The following is an 18,045-nucleotide window of genomic DNA, read 5'->3' on the forward strand; positions in this document are numbered from 1 at the left end:
CGTCCCCCGCATCAGCAGGCAGACTCCTAACCACTGCGCCACCAGGGAAGCCCAGGCAACAGTAAATTTTCTGGTTAATCCAAAAGGGATGATTGCTTTAAAGTTCTAAGAGGGGTTTCCCAGGTGGCGCAGTGGTTAAGAATCGATCATCTGCCAATGCTGGGGGCACAGGTTCGAGTCCTGGTCCGGGAAGATCCCACGCATCAGCAGGCAGACTCCTAACCACTGCGCCACCAGGGAAGCCCAGGCAACAGGAAATTTTCTGGTTAATCCAAAAGGGATGATTGCTTTAAAGTTCTAAGAGGGGTTTCCCAGGTGGCGCAGTGGTTAAGAATCGATCATCTGCCAATGCTGGGGGCACAGGTTCGAGTCCTGGTCCGGGAAGATCCCACATGCCGCGGGGCAACTAAGCCCCTGAGCCACAACTACTGAGCCTGTGCTCTAGAGCCCACGAGCCACAACTACTTGAGCCCGTGTGCCACAACTACTGAAGCCTGCGCACCTAGAGCCCGTGCTCCGCATCAAGAGAAGCCACCCAATGAGAAGCCTGCGCACCACAAGGAAGAGTGGGCCTCACTCGCCGCAACTAGAAAACGCCCACGTGCAGCAATGAAGACCCAACGCAGCCAAAAAAAAAAAAGAAAAAAAAATTCTAAGAAATCAGTAGGCTTCTCGTGTTGATAGGAAGTTAGGTAAGGAATACAGGTTCCAGATAAAGAGTAAATCTGGTCAATTTTTTCATATTGTGTTCATACTGAGGAATTCTAAAGGCATAAAGACCATCTGGGACAGTTTAAAATCCAGAAAAGAAAAAAAAATCTCAGTTGCCAGACTAAATTGAGATCATTTGCACTTAAGCTCAGCTTTCACAATGAAATATCACCAACCCGTTATTTGTAGTTGAAAAACTACAAATATGTATTTGGCCTGAAAATCTCAGGGTCAAACTGGAAATGTCTTTCTCTCAGGAGATCAGGGACCAAGATAAGATCTATAGGAAATAGGAAGGCTGAAAGCAGAACAACAATACAACTGAGTCCCAAAGAGGCTGTTGACTTAGTACCTATCTACTTAAGTAAAGGCTATCAGGAGAACTTAAGGACCATGCCAAAAATAACTTTAACTGGGCTTAAGGTTCAAATTTTGTAGGTTGGCATCAAGACCAATTTAAACTTGTTAATTATCATCCTTTACAAATTCACTAACCTCTATGAAGTCCTATTCACGTTTCTGTTGTTTAATTAGTAAAAAGTGTTTTCACTGAAATTATCTTTTTTTAGGAGTTGTCTCCAGACTTACTGCATTAATCAATGTTGCCAGACTAAATTGAGGTCATTTGCACTTAAGCTCAGCTTTCACAATGAAATATCACCAACCCGTTATTTGTAGTTGAAAAACTACAAATATGTATTTGGCCTGAATTACACACTAGTCACTGCCAATATTGAATAGAAAGACACAGAACAATATCTGTATTACAGGCATATATACATATATATTATTTTATTTAATCCTCATAAAATCTGAGAAACTTTTCCCAATTTAAAAAAACCCACCAAAACCTGAGACATACATAGTTCAGAGCAAATCTCTACAGATGGAGAAAATGAAGTCATACAGAAAAATGGCACCTGGGTGAAGAATCTTTTTGAACTTCTAAGGCAGTGCTTTTTCTGCCATACCAAGGGCTTAAAAAAAGATAAATTTTTGTTTCTTTTTTAGATTTTAGGGCTTGATTGTGACATGTCATTTATCTGCTTTAGAAAAGCTGTCCTGAAGTGTCTTTCTGCCCAATATAGCAGCATGCAATGTACACTGACTAGTATTTAGAGGAGCTTACACATTCTATTTTACCATGTACCTGTACGAAGAATTTCCTCTAGTTAACTGTGTTTGTACATGTTCACACATATAATACACCCTCCAAATGCTACTTTTATAATACTGTTGCATTTTATTTCTGCTGTTTTAACCAAGTGTCTTATGCTTCAAATATTTTCTCAGAGTATTTTATTTCAACTCTAACATCACAATAGTATGCTAGGCAGTACACTGTAAAAGTTCAGCAAAAGAAACCAAAACTGCAGTTCTTGTGAATGTAGAGGCTATGTATCTTTTTGAGAAATATTGTAAAAACATCTTTGATAGTGTAGCACTAGCCTGGGTAACTAAGTAGTTCAGCAAAATTGATAACTTATGATTTAAATGGGAAGTTTTCAGATAAATTCCATATCTGCTTTCATGGCCAATTTAGCTGGGAAATTTTCCAGATAGCATTCTTAGGCAGGAAAGCTCCCCAAGTACTCTTATGCTTCAGGTTCAAATATGTTTCCATGACAAATGTTTAATGAACAAAGAGAACAGATTAAGTTACTAGACAATCAGAGTTTTTAAGACTTCATTAAATATAAATATATAGCTTGACAAGAAGATATGGATTAAACCATATGTAGCTGAAACAAATAAATATGTAAAAGGAAATATGAAACAGTAAATTATATAAACTTATTTATAAAGACATGAATTTCATCAGAGGGTTTATCAATTTAATGGAAATTAAAAATGATGCTGCCTCTGCCCAATAAAGTTTTAAGGTCACAGAGAAAGCAAAAAATATCTATCGCATTAGTCTTAAAATACTGATTAGGATAAATTTTACTGGAAAATTCTGAATGGAATTCTGCCAAAAAGGTCTTTTCTTTGATATTAAGTATGATGTCATAATGAAAAATAATTGTTGGCAATATCAACTCTGGGATTCTCATTCTGACACACGTTCATATAAAAATTCTTAATTTCAAAAGGTATTTTGTTGTAGGTTTAAAAAACTTTGTTTCTATATGGTATATCTTTAAAAGCATTTTACAAATACATATTATGCAAAACAGCAAATTTTCTACACATAAGAAATGTTCCATTGTATGATGTAGTAATTAGATTACGTGCTACTTAAACGAAAACCACCTAAGTTCTTCGAAATTCTGTGCAATTCCAGAGGAAATCTGAAAAATCTAATCAGATGCAGCTAAATCCATCCTGTCAAATATGTACCCTCTTTTATAATAATGATGAAGATAGACAACAAAGAGAGGACAGACTATAGAGAGAACAGAGACTACCCATATACAGATATCAGAGGCTCCCTTCCCCATTCCCATACACAGAGACACAACAGGCACAAGGAAAAAGAACCACATGGACAGAGAAGTAGAGAGATAAATAAAGAACACAGAGCTACCAAGAAAGAATGACACAGGTGTAGAGTGGAGAGTGAACAAAGAAGGGGTTACTGAGGAAGAGCAGTACCCAGAACAAGGCAGGATGGAGGGAAGACAGAAATGCGGACGGACACTGTGCTGAGGGGAAGGCAAAGGCAGGCATGGCAAATCTGGCTTTGGTGGTAAACTCTAGTCTGTAGCAACTTCCCTAGAAGCAAGTTCTTTATATCTAGTTCAAATGCCTTGTCCTGCAGTTTGATCTATTTCCTCTGATTTGATGTTCAGTAGACATTGTTTTAAGTTTCCCACCTCCTCTAACGTTTCATACAACAGTTAAATCTTGATTATTTATGTTAAAAGAGAGGACATATTATCTAAAAGCAAGAAAAATCACTTACATTTCGCTTTGGGATACAATTAATCAGATAAATACAAACACACACATAAGCCCACAAATCCACCCCCCAACACTCTCCTCTCCCCTTGGCCCTCTCCTGGCTGCCTAAAATATAAAACAATGAAGACTCTAAAATGGGCAACAGAAAGCAATCACCAAGAGTTGCTCTATCTGAAAATTCTATCTTCAAACACCCAAGACTCTGGAGAATTGTTTTGGCAGTAAGGGTAAACAATAAAATTACTCAAGGAAGCTAAGGAATCTCCCTTTCTGGAGATCTTTCAAAGCAATGGAGATAACCATCTACCTTGGATTAGCTTTGTTACTTTCACTTACTGCTATCATTTACCCCACATGAAAACAGTTTCTACATATCTATTCTAGCATTAATATTCTTCCATTTCATTGTTTAAATAATACCAATTCTTTTAACCTATTCTCAGAAATTTCTATATTTCAACCAACTTCATGACTTTTTCCTGAACACTTTTAAAGATTTCTTCTTTTCCCCTAAACTGTACAGTCAAATTGACTATTCAGATAAGGAACTTAATAGTATTGAGTATGAGGAGATTATACCAGTTTCCAGTACATCTATCCACTGACTCGAAATTCGAATGTTCATTTAGGAAATCTTTGCTTAAGTAGGGATGGGTTGTCTTTCCTTTTTCTTTTTTTCTTTTTAAATTTAAGGACATAAAATTCAGATCTCTGAGCTTTGGTTTTCAGTGGACTAGGTTAAACTGCATTTATTAAAAATAACGAGAAGCTCATGAAACACCCTGAACAGTAATTAATCGTTAAAAAATTGCGTTACAAATTAAAAAGAAATTCTAGACAAGCATACAAGCAAAGATAGTTGAGAGAGATGGCAGAGCAAAAACCTTAGCCCTAAATATAAGACAATGGAAAAATATCATTGAAATGACTACTATTCAATCAAGTACAAAAGCTTCATGATTTTTTTTCTCTGGACAAAACTGAAATGAGTTTGGTGAGCAAGAAAAAGACCCAAATATGAAGGCAGAATACCTGGGTCCTAGTTTTGACTTGATCACTTACTAGCTGCAATATATATCACTGGAAAATCCATCTCAAGTCTCTGGGCCTTTCTATAAAATGAGTGGGTTTGACTTGGATATTATTTCTCAAACTTTCCTTAGTGATCCATTAAAAATGTGTATTTTTAAATTTCTCAACCCAGTATATACACCCCTATTTGAAATAAAAATTTATAAATACTTACATGCAATATAATATACCTTAATATCTTCTATTTTTTTCTAGTTCTTAAAAAAATTACTGGTTGGGCTTCCCTGGTGGCGTAGTGATTGAGAGTCCGCCTGACGATGCAGGGGACACGGGTTCGTGCCCCGGTCCGGGAAGATCCCACATGCTGCAGAGCAGCTAGGCCCGTGAGCCATGGCCGCTGAGCCTGCGCGTCCGGAGCCTGTGCTCCGCAACGGGAGAGGCCACAGCAGTGAGAGGCCTGCGTACCGCCAAAAAAAAAAATTACTGGTTGATAGGATGGCTAAAATTAAAAAGACATATTGGTATAATAACAAATAGAAGCAAGAATGTAGAGAAACTGTAACCCTCTCATGCTGCTGATGAAAAGGTAAAATAGTGCAGGTACTGGGGAAAATATGGCAGTTCCTCAATAAGTTAAAACACAATTACTATTTGATCCAGCAATTCCACTCCTAGGTATATACTCCAAAGAATTGAAAACAGATGTTTAAACAAAAATTATATGTGAATATTTGCAACAGCACTATTCACAATAGCTAAAAGGTAGAAACAACCCAAACATTCCACCAACAGATGAATGGATAAACAAAACATGGTATTTCCATACAGTGGAATATTATTCAGCTATAAAAAGGAATGAAGTAATGGTTCATACTACAACACAGATGAACCCTGAAGACATTATGCTATGTGAAAAGAAACCAGTTACAAAAAGCCACATACTGTATGATTCAGTTAGATGAAATGTCCCAAATAAACAAATACACAGAAAGTAGATTAGGGTGGTCAGGAGTTAGGGGGAGAAGAGAATAGAGAGTGAATGCTTAGGGGTCCAGAGTTTCTTTCTGAGGTAATGGAAACACTCTACATAATGGTGATGGCTGCACAATCTTGTGAATGTACTAAAACCTCATGAATTGTACACTTTAAAAGAGTGAATTTTATGGTATAGTAAAGCTGTCATTTTAAAAAATGAAATAAAAAATTACTGGTTAAGATCCACAAACTAATTTCACGGACTAAAAGGTTAGATGATCTCTGGTAGCTTCTGGTCCTTACAAAAGTTAAATTTCAGTCAAACTTACAATGTGCAACATGTTTATATATGTGTTTTCACTTGGTCCTCAAGAAAATACAGAAACTGAGGCTCAGGAAACTTAAGTAACTTGTCAAAGGTCAATAGCAAGTGAAGGTAAAAAGTATTTAAACTCTACATTTGACTCCAGGCATCCCTGTACCGATATGCAGTGATATCACGCATTTCTGAACATAAAATGATTCAAGTCTTTGCAAGGGGAAAAAGTTAAAACCTATTAATACTTAATAGGTAGAATGAAGTTTTGATACATTGTGTCAAAGACTAAATGGTACAGCAGTTAATCATTTTTCAGTAGCATTATGCATATTTAATAACCAAACATTACATGACTATACACATATTCTAATGAATTTTTTAATCTTTATTTTAGGTTAGTTCTAATTTTAGCAATCTGAACAAATCAAAAAATCGTCAAATGTCCCAACAGTTTAAACATAATACCAATGGGTCTAATCATTTCATTTCCAGAAAAAAAAAATTTCTCAAAGAACGGCTAATAAAGTTTGGAAATATCTATAGCAGTTGAGCAAAAATTTAATAGCAAGAATAATTAACTTCTCAGAAATGTATGAACTCAAGGTTTATTGGCACTGGAATTTTGTTTGTTGCCTTTAAATAAACTTTATTTTAAAAGCCAATCTTAAAAAAAGTTTATCACAATCCAGCAAAATTCCAGCATTTCCCACGGTCAATCAAAAGTCAAATAACATCAGAAACAAATGTGGAAGAAATATTTTATTTTATAACATCAAACAGAAGAATACTCTTGACTTAAAAGTCTGAATATTCAGAGACACCTGGCAAAAAATATGTAGATACTAATACTGAAACATGGTATTATTAATATTACGAAAATATTTTATTCATCCTAGTTTTCTTCCCCTTGGTGTGTCTTTTTTATTTCTTAACACTAGTAGCATCTGGTGTAAATCAGAAATCCCCTAATCATAAATTTCAAGAATCTCGTTATTAGCCACAAAACAGATAGCTCACCATGGTTGTGTGATGGGTGGGTGTGTATGCCTTTCCTAAGGTCTCTTCAAAAGTGTGATAATCATACAGTGACATCCATGATAGACAGCAATGTTTCCTAGTTTATTCCCTTTAAATATTCTGTCTACTATATTTACTTGTCCACAATCCTGGCCCAAAATTACTTATCTTTGACTATAAAAATCAATCAAACAGTGAATTCTATAATCTAAAGACATCTGAAGATGATCCTACTCTACCTCATCCTACCTGCATTCTGCTCTTTTCTCAGAATTTTTCTCACAGGGTAGCTTGCTTTACTTACGAAAGAGAACAAGACAATGATATTGTATTTGTAGCAAAGCAAGTTTGAATAACTCGTGCCAATTTTACAGAAAGCCTCCCTAATATATCAAAATTCTTATAATTTATACTACTAATATTAATTATTCATTTGAAATTTCCACATCACTATTTTCTAATTTTCAATAAGATTCTAACTGCTTTTAAATAAGAAGATTCAGTTTATCCTTTCTGAATATTTTCTATTAATTCCATCCCTGCATTTTTATTATTATACAGTGCCGAATTTATAAATATGTTCATTAAAAACCACCACCCAGATAATTAAAGTATCTAACCTTTCCAATCACATTTTCAATTCTTTAAGGAGAATTTCCTCTACTCACAGATAAATGATGATGTATCATTTGGAAACTGAAGGCTCCCTCTCAAAGAAATAAATCAGTTGCCCCATCCTTCCCTCATTTAAAACAAGGTTGCTGTTTCTGGCTGTGAAAAAGGCTGAGAAGTTGTCTCCTGGCATGTGTATATTAATCAAAACACTGGCAGGGAGACTCATACAACTTTAAGGGAGTACTGTTGTAGTCTGATGTGTTAGCAAATTATAAACAGGAAAAAAAATGTCTGATACAAAGCTAATATACTTCATTTTAAAATGAAAACTTAAAACTGAGTATATCCAAAAACTGAAGATTTGACTGACAATAACAACCTTATAACTTTTCATGTTTCCTACACTTAACACATTTGTGTTGAATGTTACTAAAATTAAATCTATCACTTATTTCTCAAAATATGAAATATTCTCCTAACCAAGAAATGACTTACAGATACCTGGTACTACATTTCAAATTACTTTAAAATAAAATATAATAAACAGCCTTACGTTCAAAGATTGCACAAAGATAACTTTTAAAACCACACTGGATTGCAAGTTGGAAGAAAATATATCTGTACTTTAATCTATAGTTGTAGAAAAATTAACCAAGCAGCATACAAAAAGAAATAGGAAAAAGCAAAAAATTTAAGTGAAATGGTCTTCGGTTTTCTGTGGTTAGGTAAAAAAAAAAAAAAATTCCCTAAGTGAATCTGGCTTAAGCTGTATTTGTTTCCTCATGGAGATTACACGAATATTGTCTATTAGATGGACTTTTATGCCTCATACAATTAAAGCAAATGGACAAATACATTAATCTTAAAAGAAATTTAAACGGAAACCCAGAAGACTCAATCCAGGCTTGGGTTGGATATGTTACAATGTAAGCTTTCTCCAAGTCACAGAGAATATTTACAGAATATTTTAATATAAAATAATGGAGTGGTAGGAGATGAAGGCCAATAAGAGGCAATTGGGAATGAAACAATTTTACTCTAACAAAACTCTTAGGAAAAAAGAGCATAAAATTCCTTCATATAAATATATTTTTAAAAATATGTAGTCTTTCTGTTTTCACTATAATGCCTTTCATCTGAAGGCATTTAGCATACTTCACTATGACTGAACATACCTATGATTTCTTTTTTTTTTTTTTTTTTTAAGTGGGATCTTCCCGGACCAGGGCACGAACTCGTTTCCCCTGCATCGGCAGGCGGACTCTCAACCATTGCGCCACCAGGGAAGCCCCGATCCTCTTATCTTTTTTTTTTTTTATTTTGGCGGTACGCGGGCCCCTGACTGTTGTGGCCCCTCCCGTTGCGGAGCACAGGCTCCGGACGCGCAGGCTCAGCGGCCATGGCTCACGGGCCCAGCCGCTCCGCGGCATGTGGGATCTTCCCGGACCAGGGCACGAACCCGTGTCCCCTGCATCGGCAGGCGGACTCTCAACCACTGCGCCACCAGGGAAGCCCCCCATACCTATGATTTCTTAAGTCACAGAGAAGTGTGCACACTGCTTTCTGTCAAGAAATGTGGATCCTTAGTAAATGTATAGCAAAGAAAAGCAGATGTTGTGATAAAGTAGAAACTGTTCTAGACTAGATTTAGTATGTATGGTGTATATACCATATATAGTATATATGGCACCTTTATATAGATTTAATATATATGGTATACTATATACAGAGAGAGAATACATATGGTACCTTTGAGTAAATCAGAAAAAGGTGTTCCACTCTTGGTAGCCAAAGCTCTGGTCTAGTGAGTGAAGAGCAGGCTGGATATCAGTCTCCACTCAAACCCTCTGTTCTTTGCAGTACCTCAACTGCATGTTCAGATTAGGCAAATTTAAACTTGGCCCTACCACTTGCATGGAGTCTTACACAAGTGATTTAACTGAGGTTCAATTTCTTTTTCTGTAATGGATATTACAGAGCCCTGTTAACAGGACTACTCTGGGTACTAAACAGAAAGCTGTTTGCTACAGCATCTAGTACAGGATTCAATAGACACTTAAATAAATGGCAAAACAACGATGAAAACCCTCTCCTTCCATAGAAAAGTGAAGTGTCTCTCTTTTCACATCTATAAATAATAAACCACTAAGAAATAAAATACTTCCTTTCAGTTAGCCTGGTTTTAAGGGAACACAAGTTAATGTATACCACTGACACTAGTTCAGGAATCTCTCCTGTGTGTGTGTAGGAAGAGAGGGCAGTTAAGTTCAATTATGAAATATTTTAAGTTTGGAAACACACATTCGACATCAATTTCTCTTATAGATTCATAATGCCTATTAGATTATAAAGGCTACAAGAAGTACTGTAATAAGAAGCTGTTTAACTTATTTAACCCACTGTTCTCGAAATTTATTTGATCACAGAATTCTTTTTTATTTATATCTATTAATATCTCATGTCACTAGTTTTTTTGTTTTCTTCACAAAATGAAATTTGGAAATAGTATAGGATTATGCCATAGGAATAGCACCAGTTCTTCTCATTAACAGCCATTAATTAAAGAAAATCAAATCAATGTTAAGCTACATATATTAATTTCATTACTATTTTACTAACCTTAAGGAAATCAGAAATTCAAAATCTGAAAACTACTTTTCAGGAATTTTGATATAAAAGTTTGAGTTTGAAATAAAACGTGAATTTCAAGGCTTTAAAAGTTAGGCCTCATACGTAAATTTTTAATTCAAAGATTAGATATAAAAATTATGTTGTAGTGACTGAACACTTAGGATATGTGCTTTAGCTCTACCTGGCTAACAGTAAACAATGGTCATATGGCCTTTCCAAGAAAGGAACTGATCTTGGTCTGAGTTCAAATTGCTATTACTTACATTCTCTTATATCCCTCCTCCGTCCTATACACATTTATGTCACGGCAAGAGAAACAAAAGCAAAACATTTTCTATTATTCTACTGTTTTTACTTACCTAATATTTTCACAGCATAATGAGGACTTTCTAAGATAATTCCTTCTTCTGTATCAAATATAGGGTTATCTATTCCAGTTTTTGGAGGAATTTGGGCTAGTTTCTTAAGTCTCATGGAAGAATTAAGGTCAAGTTCTTGTTTTTTCCCTTCTTCCTCTCGCCTACGCCTCATGTCCTCCTGTTGTTGCCGAATACGTTCCAACTGTGCACTTCGACGTACTGGCATCATCCTGGTGCCCAAATCTCCAGGGCAGTCAACAGCCATCTCTCGGTGCTTCTGATGTTCCTCTGGTGATGCAAGATCAACATTTTTTACTTCGTTGTCTGATTCCTCAGTAACATGCCCATTCATATGGGATGTTGTCATGGTTATCTATAAAAACCCGTACCACTTTTTATAATTCAATTTTTCCTATAAAGCCAATCTCTTGATTCTGTAGTATAAAATCCATGTTACTTCAAAAAAAAAAAAACTTCTCACATCACATAATAATGCTATGAAAATGTATCCATGAAGGAAATCTAAGGGGAAAGATGGGGAAAAAAAGTATAAGAATTACAATATAAAAGTAGATTTTTTTACATAGTCCACTTCCAATCTCTATCTCTACACAATATAGAAAATATCTCGTAAGTATATAATATTATCTTGCTATATAGATTAAATATTTTCCTTTCATTTTATAGATCTGAGGAAAACAAGGTGTTTCAAGAAAAAAAAGTACCCTCTCAAGTTTAATTTTACAGCTAAGAAAAATGATGTATTAGAAAGTTTAGCACAGCAAGAAAATAAGAAGGTTCTGGGTACTAGTTTAGTAGAGAATGAGATATTTAAGGTGTAAAAGTATTTTAATCATCTTTACAGTTGTCTCAACACAATCCTTTATGCTCAATTAACATACATGAGATTGAAATCCCTTCCTAGTTAACTGCTAAAGAACCTGGCATACAACAAGCCATGTTGCTACTCGACATAAAGGCAGCACTGTGGGAGACAATTCACTTTTCGGAGTTTATGAGATGAAGATACCCAATGAAAAAGAAATTTTAATTAGCAGCTAAGGCATCTACAGGATAAAACTACCTTAAGTGAGAAAAAGACTATGTCAGTTATCAGTCTTTATAACTGGTGGCAGTAAAAAAAGAATTAGGGTTAGTTCTTTCAGAGGATTCATTTAGAGAAAATGGTAGTATCTTTTACCACTCAAAAATGTTTTAAAGTCACACTATACAGCAAACAAGAACATATTGGACTTGGAAACCAGAAGACTGAATTTTAATTCTGGCTCTGCTACTTCCTCTAGCTTTACGATTTAAGACTAGTTTCTCTCTCTGAACCTTAGATTCCTTTGGAAAATTTATTCATAGAATTGTTCTGAGTTTTTTTTTTTTTAAAGATTTTTTTGATGTGGACCATTTTTAAAGTCTTTTATTGAATTTGTTACAATATTGCTTGTTTTATGTTTTGTTTTCTTGGCCGCGAGCATGTGGGATCTTAGCTCCCCAACCAGGGATTGAACCCGCACCCCCTGCATTGGAAGGCGAAGTCTTAACGACCAGACCACCAGGGAAGTCCCCTGTTCTGAGTTTTAAATGAGATAAAGTTTTAGAACTAAAAACTATTTATACTTATATTAATTCTTAGTATTAATTTGATTCTCCTATTTTAAAAATCCTTCAACATATTTTAGACAAGAAAAATATTTTACTGGATGACAATGGCTTTTCATCAAGCCATTTCTTGGGCATAAATAGGCAGATTATTTATATATGTGCAAACCCACACATTAAATCTAATTAGTCTTCTTTTGCTCAAGACTTTAAAAATATTTACAATAATAAACCTACTACCTCCTTGAGTTGAGTAGCACTCCAGTTAATAGGCTGGTTAGAGAACATGCCAACTAAGCAAAAGCTGAGTTTTCAGACGATATTCCTAATGCCAGCCAGTCTTCTCTCAAGCAAACATCTTGTCACAGACTGCTTAACACAAACCCTCCTAGACTACCAGGAAAACCACTAGACAAATAATCAGGAAAATAGATGCAAGCTACATGAGCCACTAGAATTACATTTTCACAGGAACTCTGGTAGATTTTTCTGTCTTCCACCCAAATTATAGCTCTGATTTTTTATAATTATGCGATCTACATAGAAATACCTTATTTATCATTAAATTGCCTTCTTTTTCATTAAAACGAGAGCTATTAGAATTATGTTAGATAGGGACTTCCCTGGTGGCGCAATGGTTAAGAATCTGCCTGCCAACACAGGGGACACGAGTTTGAGCCCTGGTCTGGGAAGATCCCACATGCCTGCGGAGCAACTAAGCCAGCGTGCCACAACTACTGAGCCTGCGCTCTAGAGCCCACGAGCCACAACTACTGAGCCTGCGTGCTGCACCTACTGAAGCTCGCGAGCCTAGAGCCCGTGCTCCGCAACAAGAGAAGCCACTCAGTGAGAAGCCTGTGCACCGCAACAAAGAGTAGCCCCCACTCGCTGCAACCAGAGAAAGCCCGTGTGCAGCAATGAAGACCCAATGCAGCCAAAAATAAAATAAATAAATTTATATATCAAAAAAATTATGCTAGATAATTCTTGTTTTATAATATTGATTATATGCAAATGCAAATTTATCTTATTTAATATTTTCATTACAAGTAAGCAGAAATTTACGTAGGAGTTACTGTAGTGCTATGTTTAATTTTAAAAATTTAGGAGTATATGTACTTCCAGAAAATTAAAACTCTCAACTTTCTCTACTTACAACATTTATGGGATATTAAAAATCAAACTTAATCATGAGTATTTTTTATTTACATATATGCTGGTCTACAAAAATTATGATTTGAAATTAAAACTTAGCTTAAAAATTATAAGATTGTGTCCATATTCACTGTACTAAATCATGGAGGTGGAAATTACAATCATGCAAGAGAAACTAGGCCAGGTGATCTCAGTCAGAGTTCTCATGCTTGGACTATAATCATGCTTGTCTATCTGGATCTAGTCTTTTACCCTCAGAAAAATTTCTGCAACCTGATATTAATTCACTTAAATCTCCATTTTGGTCACATCTCCCTTAGCGTGTTCATAGTCCACTGGCCGAGACAGCAAAGAAAATGAATGATTATTCTTCTCAGTTGATTTCTCCTCATTAGATTCTAAATTTGTTAAAAACGGGTCATTCATGTCTTATTTTTATACCTTCCCTGTACTTAACACAATACATGTCATATAGGAAATGCCCATTAAGTATTTGTTCAAGTGAACTTAGAAATGTTATAAATTCAGATGATGGGCTCTAAAATTTAGTCTGTGATAGTCATAGCAAACCCTCAAAACATAAGGACACATTTCTTCCAGCAGCATTTCAAAAAACAACTAAAAATTAGCCAGATAGAACAGTCTGTTCCAGGCAGAGGGAAACACAAGACCAAAAGGAAGGAAGAACGTGAGAATATGGCATTTGCATAAAGTAGAATGGAATGCAAAATGGCTGGATGGGACAGTGGGAGCATGTCATACATGAATAATGATAAAACTAGAAAGGCAAGCAGGGGGCCAGTTGGAGAAGAATAACAGATGAAAACTTTGACCTTTATCCTGAAAGTAGTAAGAATCATCATAGGATTTAAAGCAGGGACTAACATGATCACACTCACTTTTAGAGAAATATCACTCTGGTAGAAGACTAGAGGATAGACTGAAGGGTGGCAATGAGACCAGTTTGAGGGCAACTGTAAGAAATGGGGCCCTGGGCTTCCCTGGTGGCGCAGTGGTTGAGAATCCGCCTGCCAATGCAGGGGACACAGGTTCAAGCCCTGGTCCGGGAAGATCCCACAGGCCGCGGAGCAACTAAGCACATGCACCACACTACTGAGCCTGTACTCTAGAGCCCACGAGCCACAACTACTGAGCCCACGTGCCACAACTACTGAAGCCCATGTGCCTAGAGCCCATGCTCCACAGCAGGAGAAGCCACCACAGTGAGAAGCCCGTGCACCACAAGGAAGAGTAGCCCCCGCTCGCTGCAACTAGAGAAAACCAGCACACAGCAACAAATATCCAATGCAGAAGAAAGAAAGGAAAGAAAGGAAAAAAAGAAAGAAAGAAAGAAAGAAAGAAATGGGGTCCTGAACTAATTTAAGACAGTGAGAATGAAGAAAAGTTATATTAAAGAAGCATGTAGTTACAGAATTCCTAAAACTTGGTGTTTATATTTCATATAGCAGGGCAAAAAGGAGAGAAGGAAGTAGTAACACTAGAAGAAGTAGTAGTAGTAGTAGTAGTAACAACAACTACAACATTTACTGAGCACATAACTCTATGCCAGACACTACTGCAAGCACTTCACATAGTATTCACTCATTTAATCCTCACTAAAACTCTAAAAGTAGGTCCAGATATGCCTGTTTTATAAATGAGGAATGGGGACTGAAGTAGGCCTTGAGACAGGATGAAGGAAAAAGAAAGAGGCCATATGAACTAAAGACAAAAAATTAAAGGTATGGGAAAAGTACAAACAAACCTAGTTGAACTATAGCAGTCAGTTTGTATAAGAGAATACTGGCTAGAAAATTTGACTGGGTCCAACTTATGAAAGGTCTTAAATATAAGTCCTTAATCTCAAGGCAGTAAGAAAGCCGTCAAAGAATTAGAAAAAAGGGGTGATCTGAACATAAATTTAGTTGAGCACTTACCCCTGGCTAGGTACTGGGGCTACAGAGACAGGATCCCTGCCCATTAGTTTATCTACCAAAATGTCTCACAGAGATCTAGAAATTAATGTGTCCATAATTAAACTCATATTTCCCTTTAATCCCCTCTATTCTCCTTGATCCTTTTCCTCCATTCTCAATTCTAATCAATGCCACTATATCTACCCAGTTACCCAAGACCGCACAAGGTTTAAGAGTACAGGCTCCAGAACCCGGCTGCCTAGGATCTAATCCTTGCCTATTTTCCTTTTAAGTCTCAGCTCAAATACATCCTCTTCTGGATTTCCATAATTTCCCAAACTGGGTATGTGCCTCCTCTGAAATCCCACAATCCCTATCACATCTCTGATCAAACTCGACTACAGCTATTTGTATCTCTGTCTGTCTGCCCCAGACTAGAAACGCTTGGAAGTCAGGAACCGTGCCGACCCATCTCTGGATCCGTGACACTGCCTAGTATATAAGACCAAGCAAACTGGAGGCTTCAGAATATGAACCCAGGCAGTGTGACTTCATGGCCACTATCTTTGGGTCACAAGGTGGACAGCAATGTCATTAACTAAGATGAAGAATTCGACAGAAGGGGAGATAAAGGGCATTACGGGTTTAGTTTTAGACACAATTTCAAGGTGATTATACGTCATACAGGTAAATGATCTAATCAGCAAGGATCTGTCTTATTGATCTCTATAGCCCTGATAACTAGTTAAGGGATAAACGCCTAATTAACCATATAAGCAAATTACTCCTGTGTTCAGAACATCTGATGGCTTTCATATTGCCTAGAGAACAGAGTCGAAACTCACAAGGTAAATCCAAACTTTCTAACTGTATCTTTTACTACTTTCCTGTACAAGCCTTCTAAGTTAGCTTCCTCATTTGTGCCTGCCTATCCCATATCTTTCTCTTCCTGCCCAAATGTCTTACGAACTAAGAAATAAGAACTGCTTTTCCTTTCATCTTCTGCTTTCAAGGTCTACCACAAATCACTATTCCTTCAAGAAATATTTCCAGATCACCCCAGTTAAATAATGATCTCACCATACCAACACTCCTAAAGACTTCATAATGCTCACAAGTTAATTCATGAGGTCCATGACAGATTCTTCCAGAATCAAAGAAACATTATGCTGTGTCCCACAGTTTTGGCATTAAAGATCATTATAATTTTTAAACAGGCAAACCATGAATATTCTAGCTCATTTATGTAGTCATCACATAACAATAAACAATGAAAGAGAACCAGTCCAAAGGAATTATTCTGTCACTCTGGGGCGGGGGGGCGGACGGACACGGGACGGGACCCTACAGTCCTTTGCTTGACAATTTGGAGTTGGAGGCTGGTAAATAACTGAACTAGAGAATTACCTCCTTATATGTAAATGAAAGACTGACTTATGCAGACAATGCAGTTACAAGCTGCTGGTCCTAAGAATATTCCTCTCATCTCAATACTCTAATTATAAATAAATTGTTTTTAAAATGCCTCAGGGCTTCCCTAGTGGTGCAGTGGTTGAGAGTCCACCTGCTGATGCAGGGGACACGGGTTCGTGCCCTGGCCCGGGAAGATCCCACATGCCGCAGAGCGGCTGGGCCCGTGAGCCATGGCCACTGAGCCTGCGCGTCCGGAGCCTGTGCTCCGCAACGGGAGAGGCCACAACAGTGAGAGGCCCGCGTACCTCAAAATAAATAAATAAATAAAAATGCCTCAAAGGCCCACATTTCAAATCCTAATCAAAGTCCCAGCTTATTATACCCACACCCCCATGGGAAAAAAAAAAGAAAGAAAAATTTTAAAAACAAAGCAAAACTCTTTACACATTCCACAAAAGAAGAAAATGAATTTTCAGGCTCGTAGGCCAAAGCTATTTCAATGTTAACTTTGAACTAGTGGAGAGAAAGGGCTCTGCTTATGTGAATTGAATACAGAAGAAGGGGGTAAAAAGAAGCTAAATAAGCTTCAATAAGTACAAATGATTGAGACTGGGGGGCCTGAAATAGCCTGAGGGATACAGGCCCACTGAAAACTCCACACCAAGAAACAAAACGATTCGTGTGAGAGCTGGGAAACATGAACTGTTAGCAGGAAGACCAGTTTCTATATAATCAGTATCCTAACTTTTAGGCAAAGGGATATGTAAAACATATACTTCATATGAAAACAGTCGGTCTACACTAGCATTTAGAACTCTAGATTTTTTTTTTCAATTCATCCTTCCTCCCCTTCTCCCAGGAGTAATGCCCTTTGACCAGCAGCTGGGAAGTCTCATTTTAAGTGATCAGCATTCCTCTGACATTCTAAGAAGTTGCACTATTTGTTTCCATAGAAACAGCTTTGTCAGCTAACACAAAATTCAGGCCAAGAATAGTGAAAAGAACTTACATTATGCAAATTGGAAAGTCCTTGTCTACTATCCTTAGTTCTTCTCTGATTTTTCACAGAACTCAGACTAACTTTCTTACTCTGTAAAACAGAAAAGAGACAATTAATCAAGTGTAAAAGTCTGTAGTGTCTTTTAGAGGGAGGGAATGGCAGAAAAAAGTTAATTCAATATGATATCCAATTCTGTTTTCAGATGACTAGGGTTTCTCGGTATAAAGCAATAAAAATGTACACACACCCATCTCTAATGAACATCAATTAAAATCAATATAAATTACCTGAAGTCAATGATAAGAAAGAGGTAAACATAACTGGTTTAAAAGCTTTTAAAAAAAGCACAAGACCCTTTTGTAGATGATTTTTAATGACTTTTTTTTG

The 18,045-nt window shown here is 36.6% G+C and overlaps 1 protein-coding gene across 1 annotated transcript in view; it reads right to left on the reverse strand.

The window, feature by feature from the left end:
• PALS1 (protein associated with LIN7 1, MAGUK p55 family member) overlaps positions 1–17,750 on the reverse strand; it is a 70,723-nt gene extending 52,973 nt beyond the window's left edge. Inside the window, exons 1-2 of the mRNA XM_024747255.1 lie at positions 17,668–17,750; positions 10,564–11,085 (exon numbers count right to left, since the gene is read on the reverse strand). Of these exons, the coding sequence (XP_024603023.1) occupies positions 10,564–10,930 (367 nt within the window). The 5' untranslated portion in view covers positions 10,931–11,085; positions 17,668–17,750. The remainder of the gene's footprint in view (positions 1–10,563; positions 11,086–17,667) is intronic.
• Positions 17,751–18,045: the final 295 nt, after the last annotated feature.

Source organism: Neophocaena asiaeorientalis, unplaced genomic scaffold, assembly GCF_003031525.2.
Source record: "Neophocaena asiaeorientalis asiaeorientalis breed wild unplaced genomic scaffold, Neophocaena_asiaeorientalis_V1.1 scaffold398, whole genome shotgun sequence".
Lineage (NCBI taxonomy): Eukaryota > Metazoa > Chordata > Mammalia > Artiodactyla > Phocoenidae > Neophocaena > Neophocaena asiaeorientalis.